Source organism: Takifugu rubripes, chromosome 19, assembly GCF_901000725.2.
Source record: "Takifugu rubripes chromosome 19, fTakRub1.2, whole genome shotgun sequence".
Classification (NCBI taxonomy): Eukaryota; Metazoa; Chordata; class Actinopteri; order Tetraodontiformes; family Tetraodontidae; genus Takifugu; species Takifugu rubripes.
Window position 1 is genome coordinate 6614093 of NC_042303.1, and position 22712 is coordinate 6636804.

The following is a 22712-nucleotide window of genomic DNA, read 5'->3' on the forward strand; positions in this document are numbered from 1 at the left end:
TAGCAAAAGGCTGTGACGGTCTTTTCTGAATGCTTCAAAAAGATGAAGATTTGATGCATCCAAAGCATTCCAAGTATTCTGCAATGAGAACATGTTAAAAAGTTTACAGCAACAGCACATGATTATGTCACCATTAAGTTGATTTTATGTAGGATGGATGTGAGTGAAAATACTGTATTATTCCATAGCAGCTGAAGTCCTGCTTAAAATGATGCAGCAGCAGAAAAGATGTTTGTCAACTTGTGACGCATCTGCCTGGAAGGTGATGGATGCCTATTCTTCTGCCAAACAACCCTCAAGGACTCACAATCTCACATACCTACTAACACTTTCAGTTTCTGCTATGCAACACTCACCTTTTTTTTTAGCAATGTGATGAACAAAGTACAGACAATAATTGTAATCAAACCCATCAACTCTGCAAAAACCCATAAATATATAAAACTCTGCAGAATGAATGAGTTCTCATATCTGCTTGTCTCTGTGGACTGTCCAACAGTCCAAGAACATCCACACGATCCAGTTTTATGATGATGGAATTACATGGGACCTATAACTCCATCATTTTTCTAGGTATGTATGCGCAATGAAAAATCAGTCAGTCAATAAATCAATCTTTATTTATATAGCGTCTGTTACAATCAAAATTGCATCTAGGCGCTTTATGCGTGAATTCTTCTGCTGTTCATGTCAGCAGTTTAAAAGTTCCAGTTTGCTTGTTTGACTCTCTTGCCTTGGAACTAAAGAGTTCCATTTGTGGGTGTTTCACAAGAACAAGTTTATCAGGTCTTCAGGTAGAACGCAACCATCAATTAAAGCAAGGTCTTGCTACAGAAGCAGGACATTTCGTGTATAAGGCTTTGCCACTCAGAAGATACAACTGCAGGGAATTTCCTTTTTGACTGTTACTGGTTCATCTTCAGGTAAAAGAGGCACAAAGGTAGGTCAAGGCATTTGTTAACAGATATCACTTGTGCCGTGATTAGCAGTTACCTCATAGCAGGAACGTTTCTGGTAAAACACATTAACCAGTTTGAAACCAGAAAAGAAGAAGAAAGACTCAAACTTCTCTGATTCTTTTGGAGATTTTCTCATAACTACAGATATGTTGAGATAATTCTATTTTTCTCCCTTAGTTCTGTTATGCAGCTGGTGATCCGAAAGTATCGACCCTCAAACAGAGCGGAGGTGCACAAGCTGTTCAGCACCGGCATGCTGGAGCACATTTATCCTTGTTTTTACAATGCCATGACAACTCCTCTGTATATTTTCATCACCGTGGCTCTGAGTGCTGCCGGTGTCCTCCTCGGCTCTGTGTTGGGGGCTCTGGTGTTGCCGGGGATCTGGGTGAGTTTCATCTTCTACTGCTGCCACCAGTTGTATTCTAGAGTTCTCCAAGCCAAACTCCAGACAGACATGCAGGACATCACCAGGAGCTATCTGAGCAGACCAGATGACTGTTTCTGGGTGGCAGAAGCTCAGGTCGATGGGACGGTCCAGATTGTTGGAACGGTGGCTGTACTGGCCAATCAAAAGGAAGGAGTGAAGCAAGGGGAGTTAACCAGGTTGAGCACTTCACCATCATTCAGGCGGATGGGCCTGGGCTCCATACTCACCCACACTGTCATTGATTTCTGTAAAGAACGAGGATTCTCCGAGTTGGTGCTACAGACAAGTGCCATTCGCACGGCTGCTGTGAATCTGTACAAGAAACTGGGCTTTCACATCGTCCTGTCAGAATATAAATCACAGTTGTGTTTTTGGATTATAAGGCTGGCCAATGACCCAGTCGTGACAATGAAAAAATGCCTGTAGTCCCACAACAAACATGTTTCTGATATTATCTGGTTTTCTTTTTGTAATGTTATGATAGATCATCACGACCGATGAATGCATTATTCTTAACTGCACAAAACAAGCAACATAAATGGCCTGATGAGGTTTAATGCAAAGACACACTGTAGCTGATCTCACAAATGTAAACAATTTTACATTTATTTATTTTGTGTCATACAATGCAGGTTAAAAAAACAAAGCAATGGTGCAATAAAGCTGTACGGCAGTGTGTTAATTTAAAAGAGCAAATGACACTTCATTACTTTGATAATGTTTTGCTTGAGGGTAGTTGGAGATGTCGTCTGAAGAGGGCAGAGGGGCATGAAAAATCGATCTGCTGTTTTGAGTACCCTCCACCACCTACAGCTTTTTTTGGTCTGTTTTTGTCAAAAACCACACTGTGATGGAGTCTGCTAACACACACTCTGTGGTCTTCAAGGCAGCAGAGTTGTTCAATGTCATGCTGAGGTGCTCAACTCTACTCAGTCTCTCTTCAGGTGTATGAATCTCATTCCTGTATGATGACTCATTTCCCCTCATGAATAAGGCCAACCTTGGTATTGCCATCTACAAAAGATTCGATTCCAAGGCAAGAAATCCCAAAGAAAGGCTGTTACGTTGTCTCCCCCTAGGGGACGACCCAAGCAATAACTGTTTTCTTTTCTCCCTGTGACCAGGTGTTCCTGGTGAGGCTAATTGGTCATTGTCCTACACAGATGCGGCGTGCTCGGGCTCTCTCTTGCTTTCCTGCCACTGCTGCTCCTGAGCTTACCTGCCTGACTGCTGATCCGTGGATCCCCTCACGCCCGCTGGCAGAGCTTCCTCGGCTTTGTTTGGAGTTAGGGTTAGAGGGTCGGCTCCCTATCCGACGGTCCCTCTTTGGGCTGGTAGAGGAGGCCGCCCTTTCTGTTATACTTGTTTTGTTCTCTGCCAGATGGGATGTGTTTCTGTTGGTGTATTATATTGTTGTGGGACCCTACCTCATAAAGTTCACCTAGAAAGTCTACCCACTCTGTGGTGTGTTTTATGTGCGTCCCTTTACCTTTCGGGTTACTAACAAGGTACGGTCGTAACATAAATTGGGGGCTCGTCCATTTTTTGTGACCTGCTGTGTTTGTGGTGTATAAACTCTATAGGATGGAGTTTAAACTGCAGGACTTTTTGGACGCTCCGTCGGTGGAGGCGATCCATAGTTACACAAAAGAGAACATGTTTGCGATTGCGGAGTACTATGGGCTGGAGGTAAGTAGACAGGCTAAGAAACAGGTTTTGGTGCGGGACATATGTGCGCAACTTGTGGCAAGGGGAATCATACCTGCACCAAAAGTCATTGCTGAGCCTGTGCCTCACTCAGTGGGTGAGTCTGTGAGGCTTAAGGAACTTGAGGTGGAGTTACAACGCTTGTCAATTAGGAAAAAAGAGCTCCAATTGGCAAACGAATTGGAAATGAGGAAACTCGAACTGCGAATGCGAGAGATGGAGTTGGGCGCAGCTGATAGAGCCACAGAATTTGATGTCGCCAAGTATATCCATCTGGTGCCGCCTTTTAATGAGGGGGATGTGGATAAATATTTTGTGCTCTTTGAACGAGTTGCGACCACCTTAAAATGGCCTCGGAATATGTGGACGTTATTGCTCCAAAGTGTGCTGGATGGTAAAGCGCAGCAGGTATATTCCTCACTTTCTCCCGATGATTGTGGAGATTATAACCGAGTTAAATTGGCTGTGCTTAGGGCTTACGAGTTGGTGCCAGAGGCGTACCGACAGAGGTTCCGGAGGCTGAGGAAGAGACATGATCACACATTTACTGAGTTTGTTCGGGAAAAAGAAACCCTGTTTGATCGTTGGTGTCTCTCCAGTGGTGTAACGGATTTTGGTGAGTTAAAGCACTTGGTCCTGATGGAGGACTTTAAGAATTGTCTCCCCGAGGCTGTGTCCACGTTTCTAAATGAACATAAAACGTCGGATGTCTTTAAAGCAGCTATCCTGGTGGAGGAATACACTTTAACCCACAAGCCAGTGTTTTTGGATCGCCCTTTTAGTAAGGTGGGTGGTGGACGCGCAAGTCGTGTGGTGTCTGAAGGTAGAGAAGCCTCAATTGGGGGTTTTGAGAGCGAAAGAAGACCTGCCTTCTCGGATACTTCCGAGCAAAAAGATAAGGGTGAATTATTTGGTAAAGGGGAAATAAAGTGTTTCTATTGTAAGAAAAAGGGCCATATTGTGGCCGAGTGTCCCATGCTGGAACAAAAAGGGAGAAGAAAAGCAAAGCTTGTGAACCTAGTGAATTCGCGGCGTGACAATGTGGGAGCGTCTGCGGGAGCCGTTGAGCTGGCTGATTTTGCTCCGTTTGTAATGGACGGATACGTGTCACTCCCGGGGCATGGTTCTGAAGTTCCGGTTAAAATCTTGCGCGACACCGCTGCCTCACAGTCCTTCATCCTTGCAGGGGTGTTACCGCTGGGACCGGGTTCAGCGGTGGGCTCAGATGTACCAGTGCTGGGGTTTGGAATGGAGGACTTGAATGTACCTTTGCATAGAGTCTGTATCCGATCTGACTTACTATCGGGGGAAGTGACCGTGGGGGTGCGTCCTGCCTTTCCAGTGCAAGGGGTTGCGTTCTTGGTAACTCCGGAGGTGACACCAGTTCCGATCACCCAGTCACCAGACGAGCTAGCACGTAAGTTCCCGACCGTTTTTGCCGCCTGCGCCGTTACCAGGTCGAAATACCGGAAAGGTGAGGATGAGATCGGTCTGAGTGACAGTTTCCGTTGTGGCGGTGTGGACATGCCTCAGCCGACTAGTGGCACGGAAGTTGAAGTGGCCCCAAACCTGGAACGTTTGACTCTGTCTCGTCAGCAGTTGGCCGAGTGTCAGAGGGTAGATGCGTCACTGACTCCTTTATTTGAGAGGGTTGTGGCGACAGGGGCCGTGGATACTCTAACAACTGGGTTTTTCCTAAAAGATGGCATCCTGATGCGCAAGTTTACGCCGCCCTGTGTCTCTCCCGCAGAGGACTGGTGTGTTTCCACCCAAATTGTCGTGCCTCGTCCATATCGATCTGAGATCTTGAGCTTAGCTCACGAGACCCCTCTCTCCGGTCATTTAGGCATTAGAAAGACCCATGACCGGATTTTGAGAAACTTTTTTTGGCCCGGGTTAAAGGGGGACGTGGCACAGTTCTGTAAGACATGCCATATGTGTCAGATAGCTGGCAAACCTAACCAGGTGATTCCTCCGGCTCCGCTCTATCCAATACTGGTGATAGGCGAACCGTTCGAGCGAGTCTTGGTCGACTGCGTGGGTCCGCTTCCCCGAACAAAATCCGGGACCAAGTTTCTCCTTACGGTGATGTGTGCGTCGACACGTTTTCCCGAAGTGTTCCCTTTGCGGAAGATCACTGCTCCAGTCGTTGTCAAGGCACGAACAAAATTCTTCTCCCTGTTCGGATTGCCTAGGGTGGTGCAAACGGACCAAGGAACGAATTTCACATCTCGCCTGTTTTCACAAGTACTACAACAGCTCCATATCAAACATGTGTGCTCAAGTGCTTACCATCCCGAAAGCCAAGGTGCGCTAGAGCGTTTTCACCAAACGCTAAAGAGTATGCTGCGCACCTTTTGTCTTGAGTTTCAGAGGGATTGGGATGAGGGGGTTCACCTGCAAATGTTCGCGATACGGGAAGTAGTGCAAGAGTCCCTGGGTTTCAGCCCAGCAGAGTTGGTGTTCGGCCACCATGTTCGTGGACCACTGAGGTTGCTGCGGGAGGAGTGGCTTGACAAAGGAACTGAGAAGAATCTGCTGGACTATGTGTGTGACTTTCGAGAGAGACTCCGTCGGGTCCGCGAGATCGCTCGAGAGCATTTACAGACCGCACAAAAGCGTATGAAGAGCTGGTATGACCGGAACGCTACGAACCAAGTGTTTAAGGTCGGGAGTAAGGTCTTGGTGTTGCTTCCTCTACCGAGGTGCAGTTTGCAGGCTCGGTACAGCGGACCCTATGTCGTGAAGGAGAGACTGGGGGATCGCGATTATATCGTCGCCACTCCAGATCGCCGGCGAAGACAACGTCTCTGCCATGTAAACATGCTGAAGCCTTATCACGAGAGAGATGAGCTTCTACCGCCTGTGGCTGGCAGTGAGGCTCCTGTGTCACTGACCAGTGCTGATTTGTCGCCACGTGTCAGTCTGGTGACAGCCCCTGCCGTTGCGGAAGTCTCTGGTGGTGACAGGGACGACTCCCTGTCAATTGCGCTGACAGAGGGACGACTTTCGAACTCTGCTGCATTGCGACAACTCCCTTCTACGCTGTCTCATCTCACCGAGGCGCAGCGCGCAGATGTTGTATCTTTAATAACCTCGAGCCCAGAGCTCTTTTCTGACATTCCTTCTCAGACTCACCTGTTGGCGCACGACATAAATGTGGAGGGTTCCGGTCCCATTAAACAGCCACCCTACCGGGCCAGCCCTGAGAAGCGTGCGCGTCTGAGGAAACAGGTCAGTTATATGCTGCAGCACGGTATTGCCGAGCCGAGTTCCAGTCCGTGGAGCTCTCCCTGCTTGCTGGCGGTGAAGGCCAACGGTGATGATCGTTTCTGCACAGATTACCGAAAGGTAAATAACGTGACGAAGCCAGACAGTTATCCCCTTCCTCGTATGGAGGATTGCATCGATCGCGTTGGGGAAGCTCGGTTTGTAACTAAACTGGATCTTCTGAAGGGGTACTGGCAGGTCCCACTGACCGAGCGGGCTAAAGAGATCTCTGCCTTTGTGACCCCCGATGATTTTCTTCAGTACCGAGTCATGGCGTTTGGTATGAGAAATGCACCCTCAACATTTCAGCGTTTGATGAACATCGTGCTGTCTGGACTGCCGTGTTGTAACGCCTATCTAGATGACGTGGTGGTGTGCTCTAGCTCGTGGGAGGAACATGTGGAGCATCTTTCGCAAGTATTCTCTCGCTTTCAGGAAGCTGCTCTCACAATTAACCTCGCGAAATGTGAGTTCGCTCAGGCGACAGTTAAGTACTTGGGAAAAGTGGTGGGGGGAGGTCAGGTTCGTCCTGTACAGGCGAAAGTTGAGAGCATTTTAAATTTCCCCATTCCAACTAACCGAACCGAGCTGCGTCGTTATTTAGCGATGGTCGGGTATTATCGGGGGTTTTGCAAAAGCTTTTCGGCTGTTGCTTCGCCCCTGACTGACTTGCTAAGCCCGAAAGTTACGTTCACCTGGACTGAACCCTGTCAGGTCGCTTTCCAGCAGACAAAGTCCCTGCTCGCCAATGCGCCCGTTCTATCCGCGCCTCGATTTGACTGTCCGTTCAAGCTGGCTGTTGATGCCAGTGACTCAGGGGTGGGTGCCGTGCTCCTGCAGGAGGGTTCCGGTGGGGTGGATCATCCCGTGTCTTTCTTTTCAAAGAAATTGGATTGCCACCAGAAGTGGTATTCGACCATTGAGAAGGAGGCACTGGCACTAGTACTGGCGCTTGAGCACTTTGAGGTTTATGTGGGCTCGACCAGGTGGCCGGTTGTTGTCTTCACGGACCACAATCCGCTTGTCTTTTTAAACCGGATGCGGAACAAAAATCGCCGGTTAATGTGTTGGAGTTTGCGCCTTCAGCCGTTTACCCTTGAAATTAAACATGTGCGCGGACGTGACAACGTCTTGGCTGACGCGTTGTCGAGGCAATGACTCGACAATGCTTTGGATGACTTTTTTTCCTTCGCTCTCGTCTTTGTGTGCCCCTTTCTTTATTTGTACTGAACCCTGCACTGAGGGGCACTTAAATTGTATTAGTTCAAGACTTTCCAGGGTCCAGTTAATTTTGGGTGGGGGTGTTATGTTGTCTCCCCCTAGGGGATGACCCAAGCAATAACTGTTTTCTTTTCTCCCTGTGACCAGGTGTTCCTGGTGAGGCTAATTGGCCATTGTCCTACTTAAGGCCACAGATGCGGCGTGCTCGGGCTCTCTCTTGCTTTCCTGCCACTGCTGCTCCTGAGCTTACCTGCCTGACTGCTGATCCGTGGATCCCCTCACGCCTGCTGGCAGAGCTTCCTCGGCTTTGTTTGGAGTTAGGGTTTGGTGGTTTTGTGTTAGGGTTAGAGGGTCGGCTCCCTATCCGACGGTCCCTCTTTGGGCTGGTAGAGGAGGCCGCCCTTTCTGTCATACTTGTTTTGTTCTCTGCCAGATGGGATGTGTTTCTGTTGGTGTATTATATTGTTGTGGGACCCTACCTCATAAAGTTCACCTAGAAAGTCTACCCACTCTGTGGTGTGTTTTATGTGCGTCCCTTTACCTTTCGGGTTACTAACAAGGTACGGTCGTAACAAAGGCCATTTACAGAATTGTTAATGTTGGGTGGGGTTTGAGGTTTATTCAGTGCCTATTGGCTTAACCGCCGGGGTCTGACGGCAACTCTGCAGAACACTAAGCCAATCACGGCCGAGGGAGGACGGAGCAAAGATGAGGAGGCAGGGTTTGGGTAGTGTGTTTGCAATTTTGAACGTGGAGCATGCAGAAGAGATGCCGCTCCTCCTCCACTTCATAGCATCCACCACCATGTAAACCATAAGCTGGACACATGGCAAATGCCTGTCTTGTTCAGGTTTTAAGTGCCACATGTGCTGTTTACTAAATATTTATCAGCACACTGATGTGTACACAGATTGCAGTGGTCAGAACCAAAAAAAAAAAGTCACGTGGGAAAACCTCAGTAACTGCACTCTTTAAAGAGCTGTTGGGCCGTCGGAAATCCTATTTTCTTAGAAAATTACATTGGGTCAGCTCCTTAAATGTTTGCCTTCTTCCTTGTTGTTGCTGTTTTCTTTGTTATTTTGACAATACTGCCTAAACCTAAATTATTAGGCACTGCAGACACGAATTGAGACCCCAAATGCAGACACACACAATAGGGTGAGGTGGAAATCAAGTTTACTGAGGTCCAAGTTCAGAACAGAGCCAAAGGGTGCATGTGAAAGCCAAACACAGTCAAACTGGAGCAGGGTGGGTGGCACGAGCAGGCATCCAAGAGGTGATCTGCAGGAAAGACAAACGATAGGAAATAGGTTCGAGGACACAAACATGCAAACAGTTATAAGAGCCAGGCTGTACCACGAGGGGTTAACAACAAATCGACAATGAGTGGAGTTGATCAGGCTTTTAAGGAGAACAGCAGGTGTGGATAAAGACTGGAGATCGGTCTCAGATGTGCCTTGCTCGCCCAAAGGGGAAGAGTCAGGAAACTGCTCCACCCAGCCTGAAAACAGACAAGAAGGGGAGGGGGAGAGGGAAAACATTCGGGACTCCTAACATAAACTGTCACACAACGATTCTTCGGCCATTGAAAGACGTTACGTCACCGAGGGGTCCTACCATTGAGGTGCATTCATAACCCCATTATTTAATAAGAACCCCTGGAGTGGAAACATGCCTAAACTTACTGTAAAAATGGTGTGAGAAAAGTAGAGTTGTGTTTGAGATGGGTCTTTAGGAGATGACACAACAGCTCTGTAGAGAGCTATTTCTAAGAATGCATGTGGAGGACCAGTATGTCCCTAAAATGACAGGTTGAGGCAGTTGGTCAGAAAGTTCTACATATGATGGAGCCAAGCCCGATTTTAATATTTTGTTAACTAAACTGTGTTGGATAGTGGTTATAAGGGTATTATTATGCTGAGCTCAGCATTTGGAAATAATTATCTCGGTGGTTAATTGTCCAGAAAAACACCAGTAAATCTGTTGATGCAGTAATAACAAAAGTTGGACAAAGATATCGTGTACTCCATTTTCATCACAGTGAGAGCAGTTTCCCCATCCAATGTCTGAGCAATCTAACCACTGAAACCAAAGAAGATGGACTCAGTTACAGATTTGATGGATTTGTGGGAAATTAGTAGGCAGATGAGACAGAGAAGAAGGGGAAACAACATCTATTTAAACAACATCTATTTACATTTATCTATAAACAACATCAATACTCCTTCACTGACCTGGATCAATACTAATTTATTATTATATATAGCAAATGGAGTTTTTCACTATCCTCTCACAAGTCAAGCTGCTATCAGTTTGTGAGAAAAGACGTCTAAATGAACAATTATGTATTGTCTCAGAATCACTGATACCACCTTTAAATTCCACTTAGTTATGTGTTTCCTGTCTGTGCAGTGGAATGAATGAGCTGTTGATGCTTGTCTGAAGTGTTAGTTTGCTCTTCAAGTCTACGCGTTGAGGAGGAGGAGTAGCTCAGTCAAGGCCTTAAAAGCAAAAGGGAATGTGTCAGTGCACTTTTATTTTTATGAACAGAGCCACTCCCAGAGCAAAGTAAGAGAGCAATAAACGGATCTGTTTTCTTTATTTGCCATTTAATATAATACCTCCTGGAACTTTGCAAGGCTTCCCAACGGGACCTGTTTATGTGCATCATACTGAAAGTAAGTTAAACTTGATCAGCCTTTTTAAATGCATTTCATGTGATCAATTTATCTATTCTGAATTTCGTTGATTTCCTTCCTCATCTTCCTGAATGATCTCTACCTTATGTTTTTTCTGTAGAATCACTTTGGCAAAAACCTTCAGCTCAAGCATTGAGGTTACATTTATTAACTGCTATTGGTAAAGAAAACCTGCAGCAATGAGTGAAAGTTCACACTGAGCACTAATTCAAAAAACAAAGAGGTTGAATTAAAATATTACGAAAAATGTAGAAAATCTCTCAGAAATATCCTTTTTGATTGTTGAATCATCTTCAGTTGAAGTTGTCATTTAATCAGATATAGTAGTTGTGTAGAGATTGAAATAGTTGCCTCTTAGTGAAATCATAGTTTAAATTCCTGTTCAGGCCTGTGTATGAAAGTTGATGGAGTTTCTATAATATGCACGATAGAAACAGATCAATACCTAGAGACCAAACAGCATGGGCCACTGGAGATTTGATATTTTAATCAATGAAATTAACTTAATTTTCAACCGTCCTGAATGTAAAACACAGTGCTTTTTTGTCCCCAAAAACTGATATCTAAATGTCTAAAAGACTAAATAATATGCAATAATAGTTTTGAGAGAATATTCTTTATATTTACAGTTGGTTTCCCCCCAGTTCATTATGCAGCTGGTGATCCGAAAGTATCAACCCTCAGACAGAGAGGTCGTGCACAACCTGTTCAGCACCGGCATCCTGGAGAACACTGGTAATTGTTTTCACAATGCCATGACCACTCCTCTATATATTTTCATCACCGTGGCTCTGAGTGCTGCCGGCATCCTGCTCGGCTCAGTGTTGGGGGCTCTGGTGTTGCCGGGGATCTGGGTGAGTTTCATCTACTACTGCTGCCACCAGTTATATTCCAGCCTTGTCCAAAACAAACTCCAGACAGACATGCAGGACATCACCAGGAGCTATCTGAGCAGACCAGGTGACTGTTTCTGGGTGGCAGAAGCTCAGGTCGATGGGACGGCCCAGATCGTTGGAACAGTGGCTGTACTGGCCAATCAAAAGGAAGGAGTGAAGCAAGGGGAGCTAAGGAGGTTGAGAATCTCACCTAAATCCAGACGGATGGGCCTGGGCTCCAGACTCACCCAAACTGTCATTGATTTCTGTAAAGAACGAGGATTCTCCGAGTTGGTGCTACAAACCAGTGCCAGTCGCACATCTGCTGTGAATCTGTACAAGAAACTGGGCTTTCAAGTCATCCTGTTTGAGTTTGAAACACATGCTCCATCTTGGATTATAAGGCTGGCCAATGACCCATTTGTGACAATGAAAAAATGTCTGTAGTCCTGCAATAAACCTGTTCACATTTAAGTTTGCGTTATTTACTGTTTTCTTGTTTGTAATGATTTGATAGACCATCACTTCCAAATCATGCATTACATGTAGTATGTAATGTTCCACACAATCTAATGCAGACACGTGGCATTTTTATTTTAAAAAAATCTTCTGTTTTTAAACATTTGAATTGAGCATGATTTCATGTAAGCAACCTCTTATCTACAGAAATGCATAAAATCAAATAGACTTACACCAATAAGAATCTTATATCACTCTAATGTAATGAGTTGAGTCTTTATTCCCCAGTTCCCCCTAATATATGCAGCGCTATTGTCTTGGGTTAGTGCAGCTGCAGGCATGACAATGCCACATGTCAGGTCAACCATATGCGGTGGTCATGTGACCATGAATGAACGAGTTCGAAGGCCACCAGGAAGTGCAGCAGGCATTACTCAACAGATCCGGGAGTCAAGCACGATGAACGAGCGGTAAGAAAACCAGACAACCAAAGGGCTTCATTGTTCCATGTTGATTTTTTTCTGTTATCACCCGGAAATCTGTTTTAAAATACATACCAGTCAGAAGTAGACAATAAGTGACCCAAAAACCAGTACTTCTTTTTTTTTGTATTATCATCTTAGCCAAAAAAAAGTAATAAAAATTAGTGAAGTGCCCTGTTTGGATTTGTAATGGTCCCTGCAGTAAATGTAAACACACAAATGGGACAAAATAAGCATAGCCAGAGTTGTCTTAGATTTCAACAGTGTAACCAATACAGAATAAATGTATATTGTCTTGCAATCAAATCCCTTCATGGATGAATCTCTGTAATTTTTATTTAATATAGTAAAATTATATGCAGAAAAGTCTGTTGTTCTGAGTTGAACTACACAGCTGTCAAAATGAAGGCCTTTTCTTACGCATCAGTCACAAGTGTTAGATTCTTAGCAAAGGCACATAATCCCTCTATCACACTCTGCAGCTTCTGCTCAGGTTACATAATACATGACATGAATTTATTCCATGTGATGCTGGACCCAAAATTTGCTGATGAACAAGATTGCCTGTTATTTAAGCACCGTACTTTGACAGGGACACCACAAACAAGGCCACGGGCTATGGCTAGCATACATGTAATATACCATAATATACCATACTATATAATATTTGTTTTTCATTCCTTCCCAGCTTCAGTTCCGTCATGCAGCTGCTCATCCGCAAATATGAACCTTCAGACAAAGATGCAGCTTGCAGCCTGTTCAGAACCGGCATCCTGGAGCACATTCATCCTTGTTTTCACAATGCCATGACCACTCCTCTCTATATTTTCATCACCGTGGCTCTGAGTGCTGCCGGCATCCTCCTTGGCTCAGTGTTGGGGGCTCTGGTTTTGCCGGGGATCTGGGTGGGTCTGATCTACTATTCTTGCCACCGGTTATACTCCAGCTTTGTCCTTGCCAAACTCCAGACAGACATGAGGGACATCTCCAGGAGCTATCTGAGCAGACCAGGCGACTGTTTTTGGGTGGCAGAAGCTCAGATCGATGGGACGTCCCAGATCGTTGGAATCGTAGCTGTCGTGGCCAAACAAAGCGCAGGAAAACAACAGGGGGAACTGTTCAGGATGATCATCTCACCACTGTGCAGGCGCATGGGTCTGGGTGCCAGACTGACCCAGACTGTGATTGATTTCTGCAAGGAGCACGGATTCTCTAAAGTGGTACTGGAAACCAGCACCACTCAGGCCGCTGCTGTGGCCCTGTACAAGAAACTGGGGTTTCACATTGTCCTCACACACACAGAAACCGAAGCTCCTTTCTGGATTGTAATGTTGACCAAGGTCAAAATTCTCAAAATGAAAAAATACCTGTAGTTCAAACCTATTCTGATGAGCTTCTGTGCAGATTTTGCCATGCATCAAAGAGGTTTTGTTGATTTTCCACAGAATGAAAGGCATTACACTGCACTTGCACATTCGAATTTTCAAGAAAAGAAACTCATAAAAAAGTACTTCCAATTGTTCTGTACTCTTCTTGTAATATCTATTAAATGTTGCCACACATTTATTTTGGTAACTAATTCTTCAAAGAGACCATTAGTGATTAATCAACACAACTACGATTAAAATCAGATTTTCTTCCTCCATAATTAACATAATACTTATTCCAATAAAGTTGCAGTAAGCCTTCAGCAACAGCTCAGAACTGCAAACGGGTGCTCTTGCCAGAAACTCAAGTTTCACATATTGAACAGAAGAGGGAGCAACGCATCAAGTTTGTGTCATGAGGACAGAACGTGATGCACGCACGCACGCGCGCACACACGCACGCACACACGTATGTATATATGTATGTATGTATAAAATCTATAAAAGATGTTATATAGATTTTTGTGATTAACCTTATATGGAGAACAAACCATAATTTTAGTGTTTGAATATTACATATTTATATTAATTTATTACCATGATACGATTTCTTTTTTTTTTAAACAAAACTGTTAAATCTGGAAAAACGTGAAATATATACTATTTCACAAAATGTTTTGTAATACATCAGATACACTTCCAGTTAATCCATCATCCATCTCCAGTACAATTTATATACCTGAACAGATGTTGATATTACAATAGAAAATAGACATATTTTCCAGCTTTTTCTGAAGCTAATGTGAAATAATGCATTTAATTACAATGCCCTGGTCAGTTAATTTAATACTGAATCCTGTTTTTTACCTAAATTCCGGTATCTGGTAAATCTAACTGTCCAGATCAAGCAAACACCGTCTCTTTGATCTTCCACATTCAACGCTCTCCTCCCATCCCAGTGCCCACACACATGACTTTGGTTTTGAGTTCATTTCTACACACATTTAAGGTGAATGACACTTGGTTGCTCTCCAAAATAAAGTTTACAATTGGGAAAGCAGGAGTAAAGTTACTCCTGCCTGTGTTATAACACTTGGCAGTGTTTTTGTGTGCTCGCTACCTTCGTCAAAGGCTTTGGGTTCAAAACCTGTGAAAAAGCCAAACAAGACGACAATATTGAATCTGTGTCAGTCGTTAAAGAGGCTGACTGGACAAACAAATCAATTTGTGCTGTTAAATTACACACATGAGTCAATAAAAAGTATATGTGTGGTATGAGTAAATGAGTACTCTTAAACATGCAATATATTTCCTTAAACTTCTCTTATGTTTTCTGCAACTATAACCAAAAGACTTTCATTCAAATAGACAACAGATCTGTCCAGTTTATTCTCCAATTCCACCCCAATATTGCCTGGATGGTGTTGAGGTGTGGACTTTGAGGGGGCCCAGCCCAGCATTTCTAGCAGATTCCTTCAGTCACAGGTAATTTAATGGCCCATTAAAAAAAAAAACACTTAAATATACAGATAAATGTTGCTATTTGACCATCAATGTAATGCCCATGGATTTGTGGACTTTTTTTCCTTCCACAGCTCACAGCTGCTCCATTTGGTTGGGATCTGCAATACGGAGGCCAAGTCAACACCTCAATCATCTTGGCTTTCTCCTTAAACTCTTCTTGACCAACTTTTGCTTTTTAGCAGGGCGCTTTATTGTGCTGAAAGAGGCCACGGCCATCAGGAATAACGATGAAAGGTTGCTACCCATGAGCCTACCAGTTCATCACTCTTCAACCAGTGGTCTAATCTGAGGGTTCCCAAACTTTTCTGTGCCAAAGCCCTGCCAGTCTGGCCCTGGGACCTCTCTTTACAAACCCACATCAATAGTTTAATACCATGTGCCTGTTTTGATTAACAGGGAAGACTTGTCTTTTTCTTCCACAGCAGGGCCGTTGGTTTGTTTGTCAGGACATTTATTTACCAGCTAGCTGCAGGTTAGTTTGAGCATCAGAGCATCAGACAATTGGAGAGTTAATCATGGTAAATATGAAGTTGCTGATGAATCCTTTATCCTTTTTAAAGGATTCATCAGCAACTTTATATTTACCATGATTAACTCTCCAATTGTCTGATGCTCTGATGCTCAAACTAAGTGTTATATAACTGTTTTTTCTAATTTTCAATGTTTCTTCCCCTCCAATTTTAAGGCCTTCTGGCCTTAGTGCTATAACGCATGTGAATTTTAAATTTCTACCACGCCCAGTCATCTCATACCTTCAGAAATTTTTATGTTACTCCATCAAGTGAACAAACTGCACCTTCTTTTTGAAGGGAATGGGAGAGATGTCAATCTGATTATTTCCTCCACCAAGAAGGTTATGTGACAGCCTGGTCTGTCTGTCTAACTGGTTGCAAAATTACTCAAAATGTTATTATCGTACCTTTGTATTTTCAGGAAATGTTGATATTGGGCTCTCCAAGGTTATCTTCTTTATTTCTTTTTTTCTTTTTCTTGAGCGCTGTATAGTTTGATTGTGCGGTATGCTGCAAAGGCACCCACACGACCACATTCAGTTGAGGCAAACCTCGTGAACTGTGCAACTGATATACCATCTAGAAAGAACTGGCCTTGCAACAATCCATTTTCACAGTCGACTCAAAATCAAAATCAAATCAATCTTTATTTATATAGCGTCTTTTACAATCAAAATTGTTTCAAGGCGCTTTCCAGAATCCCAGGGCCTAACCCCAGACAAGCAACAGTGGCAAGAAAAAACTCCCCTTTAACAGGAAGAAACCTTAAGCAGGACCAGGCTCATGTAGGGGGACCCTCCTGCTGATGGCTGGCTGGGTAAAGAGAGAGGAGAGGAGAGGAGAGGATAGGAGAGGAGAGGAGAGGAGAGGAGAGGAGAGGAGAGGAGAGGAGAGGAGAGGAGAGGAGAGGAGAGGAGAGGAAAGGAAAGGAAAGGAAAGGAAACCATGACCCAGTGGGGTGACAGAGGCCTGTCAGGTGATCATGTTTCCGGACCCCGGCAGCCTTGGCCTATAGCAGCATGGCTAAGATGTTAACCTAATGATTAGACGACTCCCTAAGTATGATAATTTGTCTGTCTATAATAGAAACTGGAACTACAGAATTAGTAACAATACACTTTTTAAAAGAGGTAGGTTTTAAGCCTAATCTTAAGAGTAGCGATGGATTCAGCCTCCCGTACCTGGACAGGGAGCTGGTTCCATAGCAGGGGGGCCTGGTAGCTAAATGCTTGGCCCCCCATTCTACTCCTAGAAACTCTGGGAACCACAAGTAGACCAGCATTCTGAGAGCGGAGCGGTCTATTGGGCTGGTAAGGTGTCACTAGCTCCTCCAGGTAGGATGGAGCCAAGCCTCTGAGGACCTTGAAGGTCAAAAGAAGGGTTTTAAAAATGATTCTAAATTTAACGGGCAGCCAATGAAGAGACGCCAGTACAGGAGTTATGTGATCTCTTTTGTCAATACCTGTCAGAACTCTAGCTGCAGCATTTTGGATCAGCTAGAGGCTTCTTAAAGAGTTGTTTGGGCACCCTGGTAATAAAGAATTACAATAGTCCAGCCTGGAAGTAACAAAAGCATGATTTAACTTTTCAGCATCAGGCCGCGTCAGTAGTTTCCTGATCTTTGTGATGTTTCTCAAGTGAAAAAAGGCACTTCTAGAGACTGTTTTAATGTGTGAGTTGAAGGAGAGATTTTGGTCAAAAGTTACTCCTAGATTCCTCACAGAGAGACTAGATGTTAATGAGATACCATCTAGAGTGATCATGTGATCTAATCTATCCCTGAGAGGTTCAGGACCAAACACCATGACCTCAGTTTTTCCTGAGTTAAGGAGGAGGAAATTTGAAAACATCCAGGACTTTATGTCTTTAAGACAGGTCTGGAGCTTCACTAACTTATCTGTCTCCTCTGGTTTCATGGATAAATAAAGCTGAGTGTTATCAGCATAACAATGAAAATTTATCCCATGCTGCCGAATAATATTCCCTAAAGGAAGCATGTACAAGGTGAAGAGGATTGGTCCAAGTACAGAACCTTGAGGAACTCCGTGGCTAACCCTACTGTATGAGGAGGGAACACCATGGACATGAGCAAACTGGTGTATCAGATAAATATGATCTAAACCAGTCTAGTGTTGTCCCTTTAATCCCAATCACATGTTCCAGTCTATGTAACAGGATGCTGTGATCAACTGTATCAAAAGCAGCACTGAGGTCCAGCAGAACCAGCATAGAGACAAGTCCATAATCTGAAGCTATAAGAAGATCATTAGTAACTTTAATAAGTGCTGTTTCTGTGCTGTGATGAGCTCTAAAGCCTGACTGAAATATCTCAAACAGGCTGTTTCTCTGCAGGTGCTCCCGTAACTGAGTCACCACCACCTTCTCAAGAACTTTAGAGATAAAAGGAAGGTTGGATATTGGCCTATAATTTGCTAATACATCAGGATCCAGTGATGTTTTTTTAAGCAACGGCTTAATCACTGCCACCTTGTAGGACCGGGGTACATAACCTGTCACTAAAGAACCATTGATCTGGTCCAGGATAGAACTGCCTATCAATGGTAAAACATCCTTCAACAGGTGTGTTGGGATGGGATCTAAAACACACGTGACTGTAGATCATCCCTTAATGTAATCATACAGTGGTATTCTCACAATTAATGTCTTCTTCGAGACCTTTCCCTGAACTGAGGATTTCAAGGCTGCTGTTTTCATCAAGTTCATCACAAAATGACATAAGATGCTGAATTTATCTGTCAGCAGATTCCAGGCTGAGAAGAACGAACGAAAAGAATTTCATGTTCGGTATTCATTTTATAAAAGGATTTCACCTGCCAGGCCTCCAGCTGACTCATTATGCTGATTAATTAAGGATCAGAGAAGAAAATCACATTCAACTCATGATCAATCACTGTGCTTCAGATCTTTAAACGTCCATCCATCCATCCATCCATCCATCCATCCATCCTCTACCGCTTATCTGGGGTTGGGTCGCGGGGGCAGCAGCCTAAGAAGAGAAGCCCAGATTTCCCTTTCCCCAGCTACTTCTTCCAGCTCATCTGGGGGCATCCCCAGGCGTTCCCAGGCCAGTCGAGAGACATAGTCTCTCCAACATGTCCTGGGTCTTCCCGAGGGTCTCCTACCGGAGGGACGTGCCCTGAACACCTCACCAGGGAGGCGCCCAGGGGGCATCCTAACTAGCCACCTCATCTGGCTCCTCTCAACGCGGAGGAGCAGCGGGTCAACTCCGAGCTCCTCCCGGATGGCATAGCTTCTCACCCTATCTCTAAGGGAGAGCCCAGCCACCCAACGGAGGAAGCTCATTTCGGCCGCTTGTACCCGTGATCTTGTTCTTTCAGTCATTACCCAAAGCTCATGACCATAGGTGAGGGTAGGAACGAAGATCGACTGGTAAATCGAGAGCTTCGCCTTTTGACTCAGCTCTCTCTTCACCACTACGAACCGGTGCAGAGTCCGCATTACTGCGGATGCCGCACCGATCCGCCTGTCGATCTCCTGCTCCATTCTTCCCTCACTCGTGAACAAGACCCCGAGGTACTTGAACTCCTCCACTTGGGGCAGGATCTCCTCCTTGACCCGGAGAAGGCACTCCACCTTTTTCCGGTTGAGAACCATGGCCTCAGATTTGGAGATGCTGATTTTCATCCCAGCCGCTTCACATGCGGCGGCGAACCGATCCAGTGATCGTTGGAGGTCACAGGCTGATGACGCCAACAGGACCACATCATCTGCAAAAATCAGAGACCAGATCCTGAGGGAGCGGACGGCCCGTATCAGCGGGCCCGACACCCCATACTCTCGGAGAACCCCCCACAGGACCCCCCGAGGGACACGGTCGAATGCCTTCTCCAAGTCCACAAAACACATGTGGACTGGTTGGGCAAACTCCCATGAACCCTCAAAGACCCTGCTGAGGCTGTAGAGCTGGTCCACCGTTCCACGCCCAGGACGAAAACCACATTGCTCCTCCTGAATCTGAGGTTCGATTATCCGGCGGACCCTCCTCTCCAGTACCGCTGAATAGACCTTACCAGGGAGGCTGAGGAGTGTGATCCCCCTATAGTTGGAACACACCCTCTGGTCCCCCTTCTTAAAAAGAGGGACTACCACCCCAGTCTGCCAATCCAGGGGCACCGCCCCCGATGTCCACGCAATGTTGCAGAGTCGAGTCAGCCACGACAGCCCTACAACATCCAGAGCCTTAAACGTATTTTTCAAAAACCATTATGTAATCCGTAGAATTTTTCTGTTATTATTTCTTTTTAGGTACTCCCAAATCAGACGAGGGCGTCATTTCTCAGCATGTTCATGGTTTGCCACCATTTCTTCCTGACTGGTTGACACGACCCTGATCCATGTCATCGTGGAACTGTTCGGAAGTCATTCTGACCTGATGACCAAACCTGAGCTGCTTCCTTCAGGCGAGGAGTGAAGGGTTTATTATCCTGCCAGGTATGCTGGCTACCACTCTACAACAATAGAAAAGCAGGTGAAATGAAAAAGCACTGGATCACTGGTTTTACACAGTGATCCAGTGGCAACATGATATGCCCCAAATTCCAAAAACATTGGAATTCACACAACACATGTGACAGAGGGGATTTGCAAATGGTCAAATTTCTGTAATTGTGGTGACATTTCTGTGCTGGGCTCTGGACTGAAACCATGCTGATGCAATAGGGACTGAAAACACACACACACACACGTGTGCGTCTGGTAGAACATGATTTCACAACCAGCTCCTCTTTTCCTTGGCAGAAATCCTCCAAAAACAAATCAGGTTCTATTATCTTCTCTCTCTCTCTCTCTCTCTCTCTCTCTCTCTCTCACACACACACACACACACACACACACACACACACACACACACACACACACACACACACACACACAGCCCAAATGTGTAATAGTTATTTGATCAGGTCATGTTGACAGATGGACTCTTAAATGATAAACAGATGGACGTCTGAGGCTACGGTGCAGCAGGACCCTGACTCCTTTTGCGGGCCTTTAACAGAGAACACCGCTCAGGTCAACCAAATAAGGCAAACAAATAAAGCCTGTTGTTGGCAACCTAGCGAAACCTCTCATCTCAAGGTTTATCATTGTGTTTTCCTCCCGTAAACAAATGGCATGTACAAAATGTTTTTCTGACCCTGTGAGCCAAAAGTGTGATAAGGTTTTTTAAAGAGTTGGTGCAACAATTTTTACTCATCACATGTGACAAAAACTGCAGATAGCATCCATTTCCTTTTTTAGGTAAAGTCTTTATACTTTTAAAACTGAAATGGGAGTTTTTCTCCAGAAGACAAATGAAGGCAGTTAATCCAGAGCCTGCAGAAGCTTGAACCTAATCTCCAACAGAAGCAATTAAAGGATTTTACGCTGCACTTCTGGAGACAAGGACTTCCTCACCGGTAAAATGATATTTACTACCCTATAAACCATCACTGATGTGTTATTGAGAGAAACTGCACCCCTGCATCGTTTACAAGAAACATTAAACCGGTGAAACAGCCTGGAATAATTTTCTGATTATACAATCCCAGGTCATTGAGATATGACACATCTACTTCACCTTAAAGGCAATTTTTATCACCCGTGTGCACACAGTTTCAAAGAGTGCACAACAAGTTTACAAGCGCAGAACAGAGTCCTCCAGAAGGGGACCTTGAGGAGGTGGCTCATGGAGAAATCAATACGTTACATGAAATACAGTAGCAAGGATAGACTTTGGAAAGAGGCTGAAGAATTGGGAGAGAGTGGTACGCAAACAAGCACTCACGCTCACTCACACTCACACACGCATGCACACACCTTGGTTTGATTACGCAGTGAGCAGTTAATGATCAGAGGGGGGCCTCAACGATGTATAATAACATCTGTTTGGAGGTCAGTCAGTCTGTGACCTCGCTGGCCCGCCGGAACCTCTCACACACACACACGCGCGGAGAGAGACAAATTCCTAACAAGTAATGCAAGTGTGAAGCTCCACATCACATTAAATGCTTATCAATCAGCCAATAAATCCTAACAACTGCACAGTTTATCTGTTTTTTGGGGGAAGGTTGATGATTGCTTCCACTGTCGGATATACACACACCATGTCTGACTATAACAAACACCAGTAAAAGACATCAACAGTTGTTTTCCACATATTTCTGATGCACGTGCTTCATAGAAGCGAACCCCTTGTAGGAGCTTAAATTACACGAGTCAGGCAGGTTACAGGTTTTTCTTATTATGGACCAAAAGTGTGGAACAGCTCTGCTCATAAATACCCGACGTTCAACTTCTGAAGGCTTTAGAAGAAAGGATCCAGGGTGATGTTTTTGGAAAAAGTAAAACGCCCGCATTCTCATGGTGAGAGATTGTCAAAAACAACCCCCATGAGATGGCTAAAGCAGTATTGTACACCGAGTCTGGAATGTTATTCAAGTCTGAGGACTCGGCCTCCTGAATGATTTTTTTTATGACCATTTGCCCGCACACTCTACTGAGCCCCATTTTTGGACTTCCTGTTGAATTTAAAATCCTCCACATATGAAGAATAGATATAATCCTACTGTGAGTGAACTGGTCTTTCTGTTGTCTGACCTCAGATCATATCGCATATTTTGTGTCATGAAGCATAGGCCCATTATAGTAGTACTAAGTTCAATAATGTGAACCACACCGAAGAGATGTTGGTGCTGTCATTCAGAGCATTGTTAACGGGTATTTCTATCTTATAAATATTGTTTTCTTCAACTTTACGGCAGCTCTTTATATTTATCACTTTATAAATGAAATAAGATGAAAATCTACATTCGAATTATGTGTTGTTTTCGAAGTAGAAAAATGAAAATTATATCTTGCTTGTCTCTCTTTGAAGCTAATAAGATGCCCATCATTACTTCAGAGGGGATTTTGTGCAGCGAAGCCTAACAACAGCATGCCTGTTGGTATATGCCACAGGTAGCTGCATTAGAGCTTTAATCTCTGGCAGAAAGAAGAGCAAACATTCAGTTTTGTCTTCACTAAGTCAGAAATTTGCCGGCAAATTTCAAGCATTTTTTTTTTAATCCTCTCATGTTACTCTGGTTTGTTAAATGAGATAAATGACCTACAAGGACTGGGTTTGCTTGTTTTTTACAATAATAAATAGCTCTGACACACGTAGGTTTAAGCTTCTAATTTTCAAAAA

At 44.6% G+C, this 22712-nt stretch overlaps 2 protein-coding genes across 2 annotated transcripts; both read left to right on the forward strand.

The window, feature by feature from the left end:
- The first annotated feature begins 674 nt into the window (after window positions 1–674).
- On the forward strand, window positions 675–11635 carry LOC101068639 (N-acetyltransferase 8-like). Its single transcript, XM_029827227.1, has 3 exons — window positions 675–940; window positions 1137–1347; window positions 10916–11635. The coding sequence occupies exons 2-3, from the start codon at window positions 1144–1146 to the stop codon at window positions 11606–11608; spliced, it is 897 nt and encodes a 298-aa protein (XP_029683087.1). The 5' UTR covers window positions 675–940; window positions 1137–1143; the 3' UTR covers window positions 11609–11635.
- A 388-nt stretch (window positions 11636–12023) lies between these two features.
- On the forward strand, window positions 12024–13668 carry LOC101077733 (probable N-acetyltransferase CML5). The gene is made up of 2 exons (XM_003973081.2): window positions 12024–12090; window positions 12791–13668. The coding sequence occupies exons 1-2, from the start codon at window positions 12080–12082 to the stop codon at window positions 13473–13475; spliced, it is 696 nt and encodes a 231-aa protein (XP_003973130.2). The 5' UTR covers window positions 12024–12079; the 3' UTR covers window positions 13476–13668.
- The last annotated feature ends 9044 nt before the right edge of the window (window positions 13669–22712 follow it).

Coding starts and splice junctions, on each gene's coding strand:
- LOC101068639 (XM_029827227.1), top strand. CDS start 1,144: ATGCAGCTGGTGATCCGAAAGTATCGACCCTCAAACAGAGCGGAGGTG. Junction 1,348..10,915: donor TGGTGTTGCCGGGGATCTGG/GTGAGTTTCATC, acceptor TTATATTTACAG/TTGGTTTCCCCCCAGTTCAT.